Source organism: Otolemur garnettii, unplaced genomic scaffold (assembly GCF_000181295.1).
Source record: "Otolemur garnettii isolate 467f Iridium unplaced genomic scaffold, OtoGar3 scaffold00185, whole genome shotgun sequence".
In the NCBI taxonomy this organism is placed as follows: Eukaryota; Metazoa; Chordata; class Mammalia; order Primates; family Galagidae; genus Otolemur; species Otolemur garnettii.
Window position 1 is genome coordinate 2164848 of NW_003852580.1, and position 12260 is coordinate 2177107.

Sequence of the window (12260 nt, forward strand, 5' to 3'; positions counted from 1 at the left end):
CAAAGCATGAGGAGTGTGTGTGAGAAAGGCCTGTCCCAGGCCCTGGGTAGGCTTAAAAGGCCAGAGTTAGCTGTAGAAGGCCAGGCAGCTGATCCTGGGCAGGTGCCTGGAGGGGCTCTGCACCTCCCTTCAAAAGGCCTGGCTGCTGATCCCAGGAGCCCTAGGGCAGCCCCACCCACCTCTCTAGCCTGGCATCCTCTGCGTGAGTGGAGGCTGTGCGTTGGCAGCCATTTCTCCCTTCCTATTAACAGAGTTAAGCATTACTCGAGTATATTGATCTCATATATCGACAGGGTAGGAGCCACTTGCTTGCCCTCCCTAGCCCCTGGGTGAGTAGTTAGGCGATATAAATGGAGTCAGGAGAGGCAGGAGAGAGCCTTTAATAGGGGGCTTAGCAGGTGCAGGGAGTACCCTTCACCTTTTGTTCTCTTCATGCCTGGAACTTGGATGTGGTGGCCAGAGCTTAAGACAGCTATCTTGTTTGAGGACAATATTCATACCCTAGGGATGAGGGAGCAGAGAGCAAGGATACTGGGCCTTTGTTGACACCTCAGCTCTGGACTACTCGTGGAAGTTTTTTAATATTAAAAAATAAAATACACTCCTTCCTTGTTCAAGCCACTCATATGGGTTTTATGTTAGGTGTAGCCAGAGCAGTCCAGAGTGCTTGTCACGTGAGGGAGTTTCACAAGCAGTATTATTTTAGACCTCAGAAGGTTATCTGCTTAAAGGTGACATGGCACTGTCACCTGATAATTTCACATATTACTTCCACTATGAGGCTGGCTTCTCACGAGGGCTGCCTCCCCTGACCACTCTGGTGGGCCTTGCTAGCAGCAGCCCTGCCTCTCCTGCCAGACCAAAGGTGAGGGGAGCCCGTTCCTGTTGGCTGCCCACCTGAGACAGTATGTGCTTCCTCTGGACACAGCAGAAATCTCAATCACTGTGACTCAGAGCCCTCACTGTGTGGGGGCCATGCCAAGGGGTGCTCAGTCTCTCTCCATTGTAGCCTGCTGGGCCTCAATCCCTAGGAGAGGAGGGACTCTCCAGACTCACTCTGTCTCCTAGCAGCAGCCGCAGGAGGCTTAAGATGGACAGGAAACAACATCCTAGGTGTATGGGGGTGGCCAAGACGCCACAGGCTTGGCAAGTGCATCAGGATCGCCAGGCCCTCCCCGTGGTCAGGATGCTTGGTGCTTTCATCTGTAGGTGCCACATGTGCGGCAGGAGCAGGTTCTTTCTGCAGCGTCCCAGCTGTGAGTGGCCAGGACAAGGCCCTGCCTGGGGCTGCTTGGCAGCCTGGGCAAAGCCACAACCTCCCCTTCCACTCCCTACCTTCTCATGTGGCCTGGCTGAGGTGAGACGCTGCTGGCCACTCCGATGCTGGGGTTCTGTGGCAACCTCAGGCCCACCCTGCTGCCAGACTCTTTGTTGGCTTTTTTAAGGGACAGTCTTAACTTTGTCGCCCTCAGTAGAGTGCTGTGGCATCACAGCTCCTTCAGCTCCTGGGCTAAGGCGATACTCTTGCCTCAGCCTCCTGAGTAGCCAGGACTATAGGCACCCACCACAATACCCAGCTATTTTTTGTTGTTGTTGCCGTTTGGCTGGGGCTGAACCTGCCACCCTCAGTATATGGGTCAGGTGCCTTACTCACTGAACCTCAGGCGCCACCTGGCATTTTTTCCCCCTATTTGTTGGCCTTTTCCCTCCAGGGTGAATGGCAGGCCTGGGAGCAGACCTTAGTTGGGTCTTGGAGGCTGGTGGCAGCTGCTTGGTCTGGGGAATCCTAACCCTTACAGCAAGACTGTCGGTCTCCTGGGACTTCCCTAACAAGGGCACTGTACATGGGGCTTAAAACAGAACTTTCCCCCCACATTTGGAGGCCCATGAAGGTGTCAACAGGGCTGGTCCCTCTCCCTGGAGGGAGAGTCTGCCCTAGCCCTGTACCAGCTGTGGTGGTTCCAGTGACCTTGGCCTATGTCTTCCTGGTCTCCTCAGGTGTCTCGTGTCCACTGTGTCACTGGACTTAGCACCTACGTAGGTAATCTGGAGTCCTTAATGGATAATGCCTGCAGAGACCTTTACTTCAAATGTGACTCTGTGGCTTATGTCTGTAATCCAGCCCTTGGGAGGCAGAGGCGGGTGGATTGCCTGACCTCACAGGTTTGAGACCAGCCTTGAGCCAGAGCAAGATCTTGCCTCTAAAAATAGCTGGGTGTTGTGGCGGGCACCTGTAGTCCCAGCTGCTTGGGAGGCTGAGGCAAGAGAATTGCTTAAGCCCAAGAGTTTAAGGTTACTGGGAGCTGTGACGCCACAGCACTCTACCAAGGGGGAACAAAGTTTGACTCTGTCTCAAAAAGAAAAAGCAAAAACGTGACAGGTTCACCAGTTCTGGAGATGAGTGTGGGCATGTTTGAGGGGCACCATTTGCCCCTTTACAAAGATCTATAATCCCAAGGTGGGGGGTGTTGAAGATGGCTTGGGAAGGCAAGACCAGTGTGGAGAACCAGGTGCTAGAGGAGGGATTCGGCCAGGCACCTGGGGGGCCCAGTCTAGCTTAAGGAATAAATTGACAGGACGGGACAGGTCTGAGGTGGGACAGCTGCTTTGGAAGCACCAGGAGGGCATTAGCAGTGCTGGGCCAGAACCTGGTACACCTGGGCTTGGGCCCATGGCTTCCTCTCCTGGCTCTGAATGCAGCTGGGTGCAGGCAGGCCCTGTCTTCAGGGAGAGTCTGGGTATAGGGTCCAGTTCCAGACTTCATCAAGGGCCCGGCCTGGACCAGGTGTCGGTCCCTGGTGGGCACATGTGCTTGACAGGAGGGCCAAGGACCACCCCGGGACTAGCAGTGACATCCATGACACAAACACGTCCCCCTGGGCCACCACCTTTGTGGAATCTGCCTGAGAAGGATGCACAGTAAAGCTGTGTCCAAGGAGAATAGAAGGGGGAGGTGTGTTGTGCTTTTAAAAAATATTCAAATTTAATAATTTATGTATTATCATTAAGACACACGTTCCTATTTTTCTTTAAAACAAGTTAGTGAAAATGCCAGTATCCCCTCCCCCCCCACACTGTGCTGTGACCTGTGGCTGTAGCTGTGAGGTCAAGTTGCCACTTGAGGCCCTGGGGGCCAGTCCAGGTCTTTAGGGGCTCACCTCTCTTCTGGCCTCACCCTCTGCCCCTACCCCCAACAAACGGCCCATATAGGACACAGCTGGACACTCCTGGCCCAGCCTCTAGCCTCTCACGATTCAGCGTCCCCTCAGTATGGTGAGAACCAAGGGGAGAACCTTCCACGGGCCCTGCACAAAACACAAGGGGAGGGTGTGCTGTGGGGAGGCTCAGCCCAGAGCTCCAGGTGAGAACTAAAGGCAGAGTGGCCCCCATTGTGCCCAAGGAGAGCCCTGAGGGCCTTCCTGCAGCTTCCAGCCCCCTCTTGGCCATAGCCTCCCCTGCACTTACCAGAAATGCTGCCTGCCAGAGCCTTGGTGGGAATGAGAGGTGCTCTTCTAGGCAGTTTGCACAAAGCCCCCCAAGGTGAGGCAGCCCCACACACAGTTCAGTTCCCTCAGCTGAGTACATGAAGGCAGCGGTGACTGGGGTCGCCACCAGTCCTTGGCTACAGAAGTGCCAGGAAGAGCCTGTGCTAGCCCCAGGCCCTGACTGCATTGGGATCATGCTCAGGCAGCCCCTTCTCTGAAGCTCCAGGCCCTGGGCACCCTTCACCCCCGTGTTGCCCCAGAACCCCACTCACCGGTTCTGCCCACGTGATCTGAACCGGGGCCTGCCCTGGAGGCCACTGCGGGGGAAGGGTGCACCCCTGGTGCCTGGGTGTACCCGCAGGCCCCCACGGTCCGTGGAGCTGATCCCTGGAAAGTTGGTCCTTTTGGGCAGCACCTGGAACCAAAAGGCTGTTCTGGCATCCTGCCCCATGCAATAGCACTCAGCCCTCAGGGCGAAACCTGGGGCAGCAGCTGCCATCAGGAAGCCCTCTTGAGTTTTTCTGTTCTGGCTCACAGGCAGAAGTGCATAGGCCCTGCAGCCCACCAGGGTCTGTGCTGTCTAGACCATGGGTCCCAACCTTCTCAAGATCCCCATTTAGGCCTTAACTGTCCTTCTACCTTCACCTAGATGCAGCCATGGCCATATGACATGCCTGGTCTGTGCCAACATTCACTTGAGAGGGATTCCCCCCATGCCATACCCAGACAAAACCCAGCTCCAGGTCCAGTGCTCCCTGCCACGGCCCTGCCTGGCCCAGCGAGGTGGGGACGCAGGGAGTGAAGGAGTTGGCTGGGGCAGCTCTGTGTCTTCGGGTTGGTGGCCTAATCTCTCTGCTCCTGTGTGCCTGGGCTCCCAGGGACTGAGCATTTGATGGAAGGCCCACTAGTGTAGCAACTCTGGACGCACCTTGATTACCCGGCCTCGGAAGACACTGTCATCCAGCTCCACAGCAGCCTGGGCAGAGCTCTTGGTGGCAAACTCTATGTAGGCGTAGCTGGGAGAGGGGGAGTACAAGGATGTGGGTGAGGGTGCAGCTCAGGGCCTGGGCCAGAATGCCCCACTCCAGCTCCACACTGACCCCTTGGGGTGTCCAGAGAACTTGTCGCACAGGATGGTGACTCGGTGGATCTCCCCACAGCAGTTGAAGTGGGCCTCCAGCTCCTCAGCTGTGCCCCCGTAGTCCACCTGGACAAGGCATGGCACTCAGGGTTTTCTTGGCGAGGGGAGAGTGGAAGAAACCCCAAGACTGGACTCCTGGCCAGGGATGGCCTCAAGGCCAAGGGCATAGTAGGGTGAGTAAGCCGAGGTCGGTGTGCACTCTTACCCCTCTCCCCCAGGGCTCATGTGGCCTGTCAAAGCGTGTGAGGTTTTTTAAGGGCAATTTGTTGCCAACTACTTGCCTGCTGGGAGAGGAGCTCATGTCAAATAGTTGGAAGGTCGGGTGGACTACAGGCCTGGGTTTCCTTGAGGGGACAGTCTGCCTGCCCCCCATCCCAGTGCCAGGGCCCTGCTTGCTCCTCCCTTAAGCATATCTGGCCCTGGAGGTGTCTGAGTTTGCAACCCAGATGCACCTCCCTTCCTTGGACCCTCATGTGAGCCAGGAGGGTGGTCAGTTCCATCCACAGAGAGGGATACCCCTGTGGCCACCAGGCTGGGCACCTGCCCTACTGGGCCCCACCTCACTGCCTCCACTCACGTTCCCCACGTAAATGGATCTGTGGTCAGCCTCCATTTTCTCTTCGGGGTTCCCAGGGAAGGGGCAGCCTGTGGAGGTGCAGCCTTAAGACCAGCAGGTCCCCCGTCTGCAGCCCATTCCTCCACCTCTCAGGTAGCTTGTACCCAGGAGGCCGCCCGGCCCAAGCCTCATGGAAACGCACGCTCTTCCCAGCCAGTCTTTTGCAGAGGAGGGGGGCTCAGAGCTGCCACCCAGGCTGTGTCCAGGGAGGGGTTGTCTGGGCCCCCCAGCTCCTACCTGGTATCTTGGGTCTCAGCATTTGCCCGGCCCTCGTGCCCTCCTCTTCTTGGGCCCTGACTGGCACTCCAGGTAGCTCTGGCTGCTCAGCCTGCTCCATGGCACACAGCTTCAGCCTGATGGCCTCCAGTTCCTGCCAAGGCGGCCCCTGAGCCTGGGCAGACACCTGTAGACTCTCCTCAGGGCAGGAGACCCCCTTCTCTAGATAGGGAGACACTATCCCACAGAGCAAGGGCCCTTCCCTGGGCCAGAGAAGCCACCTGACTCTCCCAACTGCAGGAGTGAGCCTCAGGGCCACTTCTTCCAGGAAGGTAGACTGCAGCCCTCTCCCCTCAGTCAGCTGAAGCTGCCAAATGCGGGGTCTCCGGAGACCACCAGGCTTCTGCTGGGCCCTCTGCGTACCCTACCTGTTCAGGCACTGGGAGTTCGGCCAGGTGTTGCCACTTCACCAGGGACAGCAGGAAGCCTGTGTCCTCATCCTGGTCATCCTCTGCTTCTTCCTCTCTCTTCTCCTTCCCAGCCCCTGGCCCTAGACAGGTCTTTTTGGTGGTCCTCCAGGCCCCCCAGCCCTGGGCCTCAGGGTCTGAGGAGACCGTCTGGAGCCAGGCCTCGGTGGGGGGTGGGAAGAGAGCCCGGCTCAGGAAGGGCCACATGGGCCTGGTGCTGCCCTTCTCTGCCTCACCTGGCCCCTCCCTGGCCCTCCTACGGTTTTAAGCCCCCTCCCCTGGCCAGCTGCTTCCACTAGAGCCTTAAAAAGGCCTTGATAAGGGCTAACCCCTACCCAGTGCAGCCCTGGCCTTCCTCGTGGGCTGTGGGGAGGCAACTCCCATTCTCGGTGGAGGGAGTCACTGGGTGGGGGGGGGAGGCTTCCTGGCATTGGCTCACGAGGGTCTTAGCCCACCCCGTGCCCCTCACCTCGCAACAGCAGGTGCATTTAATCCACAAAGGCCTGATGAGGTATCTGTGTATGCAGAGGCGGGAAGGCAGGCTTTTGGGCATGGGTTCCTGTGGCTGAACTCTGTAGATAGCACCGTGAGACCTGGGGCTTGAGGAAACCCCCCGCCCCCTGTTGCCTGAGTCCTATATCTCCCCTTGTTCCACCCTCCGTCGTCTTCTTCAGTCCCACTGTCCCCTGACTATTCTGCCAGGGTCTCTCTTGCCTTCACCATTGTCCTGAGTGGTGCAACAGGGACCTTCTGGCCTATCTGCCCACCCAGGCCCAAGGCCAGTCTTCTCTGTGACCCCACCTGCAAAGTGAGTACCCGAGGCCCTTACTAGACATTGGCACTTACTAAGTGCCAATCAGTTTGGGAATCTGGGCAGGGAGGAGGAGGAGGAGAGACCTTGTCATGGTCCAGGCTGGAACAGGTGGCCATCCCGCCCACCTTGGGCTAGTGGTGTGGGGAGAACAGAAATGGGGGATCTGGGGGCTGCCATAGCCCTGGGAGGCTGCTGGATCCCTGCATCAGCCCAGTGCCAGCCCTCACTTGATGTACTGAGGAGGAAAGGCCCTCTGGGCAGAATCATACCATCTGGGAGGGATGGGGCTAACCAGGGCTCTTCCTCTCCTTGCTCCCCTCAGCCCACATGTGCCCAGGAGCGCATACTGGGGCACTGTCTCCACTGCACTCTGGGCTGCTGCTTCCAGGAAGCTGCCCAGACTGCCTCTCCTCCCTGGAATGGCTGTTGCACTGGGGTGTCTCTGATTGTCTTGTATCACTGCCCTGGCAAACCAGAGTGCTTAGGGCAGTGTCCATGTCTGTACCAAGGATGGGCTGGTCCAGGGCTGGCTGGTCAAGGTAGGCCAGGCCCTGACCTGTCTGTGGCCTGCTGAGAGTCCTGCCTGGATCCTTCCCTCCACCCCCACATGGGTGTTGGACCCCAGAAAACTGCGGTGGCCAAGGGCCACTGGGCTCTAGCCCGGTCTTGGCCAGCCGCTCTGAGCTCAGACCCTTGCAATGGAAAAACCTCATCATGCCTGAGCTGTCCTGAGGTGGTGACACAGGCCCTGCTGGGGCTCCTGCCAGCCGCCTAGAATGAGGACAGGCTCACCCTACGCCAGCTTTTCCAGTGATGCTTTCCAAAATACAGTGTGTTCCAACCGGCCTTGCGTATTAATAATGGCCCCCTCCTGCGGCCACCAGTGCCCACTCCCAGCATCTGATGCTGAGCCTGTGGGTGAAAACACGCCCTGCCATGCCCCACCTGCAGAGGGACAGGGCATCCCCCAGCCCCATCCACCTAAGGCCTATGTGTTCCCCTCAGGTCCTTCATGTCCCACTCAGGTTCTGTGTGACCCCCTTCCACATGCCCCTCAGAGCTTCCTCACTGTGGGTTTGTCATGAGACTTGGCTACACCACTGACCCTGGACATGCTCTGGCAGTGAGACAGGCCTGGGCAGCCATCAGGGTCACTTCTTAGGCCTGAAGTTGTCTTTACCATCCTTGAGGCCCAGCCCTCAAAGGCCACCCAGCTGCCCAAACTGTAGGAGCCAGTGTGTGGCCCTACCCACGGCACTCCCCTGCCAAGTCTTCTGGCCAGCCCTCTGTGTCACCCCTAGCCCCATGTGACGTGTTTATCCCCCTTGAGGAGGCAGCTGTGAGGAGGGCCTGCCTTTGCTGCCCAGCATTGATCCAGGCCCACCGTGCACCTGCCCAATGGACATGTGACATGAGGCTTAGCAGGTTTCTTGGGACCCAAGGAGAGGCAGAGCCACAAGATAGCAAATGTCTGCTTTATTACACAGATGCGGAGGTAACTGACCATAGCCGTCTTTCAGCATCCTCAGGTCAAGCATACAGTACATCAGAGGTTGGGCAGCCGGTGGACCAACACACCACACCCACACAGAACGGGGACAGTGGAGAGTAGGCTCCTTACAAGGAAAGCCCCACGGCAGGAAAATGACCCAACAATCAGTTCAGCTCCTTTGGAGCAATTAACAAAAACGAAAAAGAGGAGGAAATGGAAGATAAACCCTTTCTCACGAGGCTGTGCATGGCTGTGCCAGGGCCCAGTTCCCCCTCGTCTGACCCCCTCGGCCATCACAGTCACAGCAGGAGAGCAGGTCCCTTGTCCAGGTGGGCAGAAAGGGATGTGGCTGCCTTCAGTGCTCATAGACAGGCGTGCCCCTGAGTGCTGAATCCCTGTCACACAGGGTCTTTGGGGCTGGGCATGGCTTAGCTGGACTGAGATAGGTGCAACAGAGGGTGACAGATGGGGGTTTCCTGGAACTCTGGGGAGCAGTGCAGGGCTGTGACCAGCATTAGACGCCCGGGCCTCATCTGTGAAGCTTTTGTAGGAGCAAATGTTTCCCAGGGGGTGCAGCCTCCTCCAACCCCCTCTCAGATCTGAAGGGCTCAGCTCTGTGCCATTTGGGACCCTGGGAACCAAGAGGGCAGTGGTATGCCCCAAGCACTCCCCAGGAGGAGCAGGGCCCTGGAGGGCTGGTGTCTTACCCTTCTTTCCTGGGGACACCTCCTCCAGGAATGACCCCTGGAGACAAGGAGGCTGAGCGGGGTGGCTGGCCCTGCATGCTGTGGCCATGAGCGCTTACCCTGGTAATCCTGGCCTCAGAACCCGAGCAGGTGTGTGGGCCACCACCCAGAACGCGGTCCTGGCCTCTGGCCCCACTCCCTCCTGCCAGGCCCAGACTGGCTGGAGCTGTTACTAGGCTGTTGGTCCAGTCTGCCCACAGTACCCTCAGTAGCAGGTTGTCCATTCCGGGAAGTGTTCAGAGCAGCCCTGCACCAGGGTGGGCACCGCAGGGGCTACTGTGCCCTTGCGGGCCCCTCCAGCACACAGTCACAGCTAGATGGGATCCAAAGTGTCCTTGCCATTGGTGCATGGAGGCAGCTGGCAACGCTGCCCTGGGTCCAGCAGATGGAAAGGTGGAGGGGGTGAAGGATGGCTGTGTGGGCAGATGGGAGGACACAGATGGGCATGTGTGGGGTGGCATGGCAGTTGGGAGAGAGGCATGAGTGGACAGGTAGGAGAGAGGCAGGTGGTGGCTGATGAATTGGTGAGTCAGTCAGTCACAGCAGGCACACGGCCAGTATGGGGCTGGGACAGATGGTGGGGCCTGCCAAACACTGGGCTTTAGTGTCTGCTGAAGGATCTGTTTGGAAAAACTGGCAAACGGAAGAATCTAGGGCCCATCCTGATCCCTGTACTCTGGGGCCTGAGTGCCCCCCACCCCACAACTCTCCTATCTACCCCCTGCCATTGTACCTCTTGGGGCCCCTGCCACTTGTGCCCACCTGGCCAGACCCTCCCGGCCCTGCTAGGCCTTGGAGACTAGAGGGCAGGAGGGCTGCTGTTTTGCCTGGGGCAGTCCTGGTGGGCAGTGGGGCCAGGGACTGGGGTGTGTCCAGCCTGTGTTGGCATATGGTAAGGAGGCTCTGGCCACTGCCTGCGTTCAGGTCAAAAGCCTGGCCTGGAGAGAGCCCCCAGGTGGGCGGTGGAAAGAATGTCTGTCAGGTGCTGTGGGAATGGAAGGATGGCCGCCTGAGTCCAGGGCAGGCAGGAAGGGCTAGGGTTGCACCAGGGAGCTCTTTCCACAGAGAGCGGCCCAGGCCCAGCATCTGTCCTGCAGTCTCACACTTGCCCGGGCTCCACCTGTCCACTTTGCCCCTCTTTTCTCTTAGCTTTGGCCTCAGAGTAGGAGATAAAGCTGTGGTTTTGGTTTGGAGCTTGGGGAGGAGGTGCCGTGGGCAGCGGGATCCTGCAGAACTTGTGAGGATGGCAGAGCAGGTGGGCCCCAAGCAGGAGGCTGAGACAGGGGTGACGCTCACCTCAAGTGTGGACCCCACTCAGACCCTGTCCAGGTCTCCTCTTTGCCCAGCATGAGAAAGGCAGATGCCCCAAATAGCAGGTCAATGCCACAGACACGTGTGTCCATGTCTACTAGTTAGGCAGGTCCTGATGCAGAAATGCTGCCGGTCCCCCTGCCCCACCCCCAAAGCTAAGCATTCTGTTTGGTTTTGCTGTGAGGTCTTTGGCCAAATGGGGCCTGAGCGTTGTGACTGAAAGGCTGACTCCCAAAGTGTGGAAGGGGCCCAGTGCCCCACTGCCTTCTCCAGACCCACCCTGGGTGAGAGGGGGCTGCCTTGCTTCCATGACCTGGCTCCTTCCTACCCGCCACGACACAGCACACTCCAGGACACCAGCTTCAGTTTCCCCACAGCAAATCTCCACTCCCTCTCATGCCAGCCTGATTCTGTGACGTCGTCAGCTGCCGGGCTCTGGGTCCTGTTGTTGGTCTTCATGGTGGTTGGGGGCAGGCGCCTTGGGCAGACGGCACTTAATAGTTGGCTTGGTGGTCATCTGCTTTTGTCACCTTGTGGTCCAGCTCCAGAAGCTTGTCTGGCCAGATACTGCCAGCTCGCAAACAGGCCACTGTCCTCGCCCCCCAGAGGGAACAGGTGAGAGCTGAGGGAGAAGGGAAGGCCTTTCCCCTGCAAAGCAAGTGTAAGTCTCCCCGATCTGCCCCTCAAACAAGTATCTCAACCCTGGCATCAAGGATTTGAGTTACCAGGGAGGCTGCCTGGGGATCCCCTCACTCAGGGCCAGGTGCTCTCCAGAGACCACTGGTCACCAGCACAGCCTGGCTGGGCTACACAAACTCTGAGAGCCTGACTTCTCTGTGGGGCCAGTCACTTGGGGTGGCCTGTGGTCACCATCCTGTGCCCAAGAAGGGCACAGGGGTCTTGTAGGAACAAGTCAGAGCACCTTGGAAGGGACAAGGTGAGAGGAGAACGCCGACCTCTGGGGCAGGCAGTCTGCGGGTCAGGTATGTCCACACCTCTGTGGTCCAGGCTCAGCGCTGCAGAAATAGGCGGCCTCCCGTGCCTCTTGAGAGCCACAGTCCCAAAATGGTCCTTGCTTCTCTGGAACCCACAAAGGCAAACCTCAGGGAACTTGGCCACTGCATCCAGGGGCAGCTGGGGTGCCGGGATGGGAGCTCCTGCGAGGATCAGGGATCCACCTTGGCTTCGGTCAACAGACTTGGTTCCTGGTGAGGGGCGACCTGATTGGATCCTTCCTTGTGATGCTTAATGAAGTTTTACAACTGTGAAAAAAATAACCACCAAACCAACTACCGCTCCCCACAGGACCACAGTTCAAATCTCTTTGAAAATCTATCTCCTAAACTTTACATACTTCCGCGGCTTCTCTCTTTTTTAATTTGGCAAACATCTCCTTTATTATCATCACCGTGAAAATCATTATTTGGACCTCTGTGCAGACTATATACATTCACATTAACACGCACCACTGGCTCCCTGCCTCTGCAGGGCCTCCGGGCCAGTTCAGTAGCTGGTCAGTCATATTGCACACGTGCCCTTGAGCTTCCACATGCACAGAAGCACCAGCCTGCGGCTGCGTCTGTCTGCTCATCCATCTGTTCAGTACAAGTGTGAACTTCCTTATCCCTCTATTTCCTCCTCAAAGTGTTAAGGGAGTTGGGTGGAAGGATGGAGGGTAGGCAGGGCTGGGGCACGGTGGGGAGAACATGGGAGGGAAGGTGTTGCCAGAAACTCTGGGAGTGGAGGTGACTTCTGGGAGGGCACCTGACAAACGGCAAGGACTGTGCATGCCCACTGGCCTTCGCCATCTGGAGACGGCTATTTGTACTTTTGTTTTTCTCCAAAAGTTCGGAGTGGCTGCAGTGAGACATGGGAGTTGGGTGGTGAGGGTGAGGCCGGGCAGGAGCTGGAGAAAGAGGTAGAGGAGGAAAAGGAGAAGCTGAGTTTTCAGATGCAGTCACCAGCTCCTCCT

General features: G+C 57.9%; 1 protein-coding gene across 1 annotated transcript; it reads right to left on the reverse strand.

The window, feature by feature from the left end:
* Positions 1–3265: 3265 nt before the first annotated feature.
* PABPN1L (poly(A) binding protein nuclear 1 like, cytoplasmic) lies at positions 3266–6132 on the reverse strand. Its single transcript, XM_003800804.1, has 7 exons — positions 5887–6132; positions 5480–5612; positions 5204–5271; positions 4586–4692; positions 4414–4501; positions 3758–3900; positions 3266–3305 (listed from the first exon to the last, which is right to left on the reverse strand). The coding sequence occupies exons 1-7, from the start codon at positions 6130–6132 to the stop codon at positions 3266–3268; spliced, it is 825 nt and encodes a 274-aa protein (XP_003800852.1).
* Positions 6133–12260: the final 6128 nt, after the last annotated feature.

Bases quoted from the DNA above. Each gene is read 5' to 3' on its own strand.
- PABPN1L (XM_003800804.1), bottom strand. From the start codon at position 6,132: ATGTGGCCCTTCCTGAGCCGGGCTCTCTTCCCACCCCCCACCGAGGCC. The intron at 5,613-5,886 runs GTAGGGTACGCA...CCGCCTTGGCAG, and splicing joins AACTCCCAGTGCCTGAACAG to GAACTGGAGGCCATCAGGCT. The intron at 4,693-5,203 runs GTGAGTGGAGGC...TGCCTTGTCCAG, and splicing joins GATCCATTTACGTGGGGAAC to GTGGACTACGGGGGCACAGC.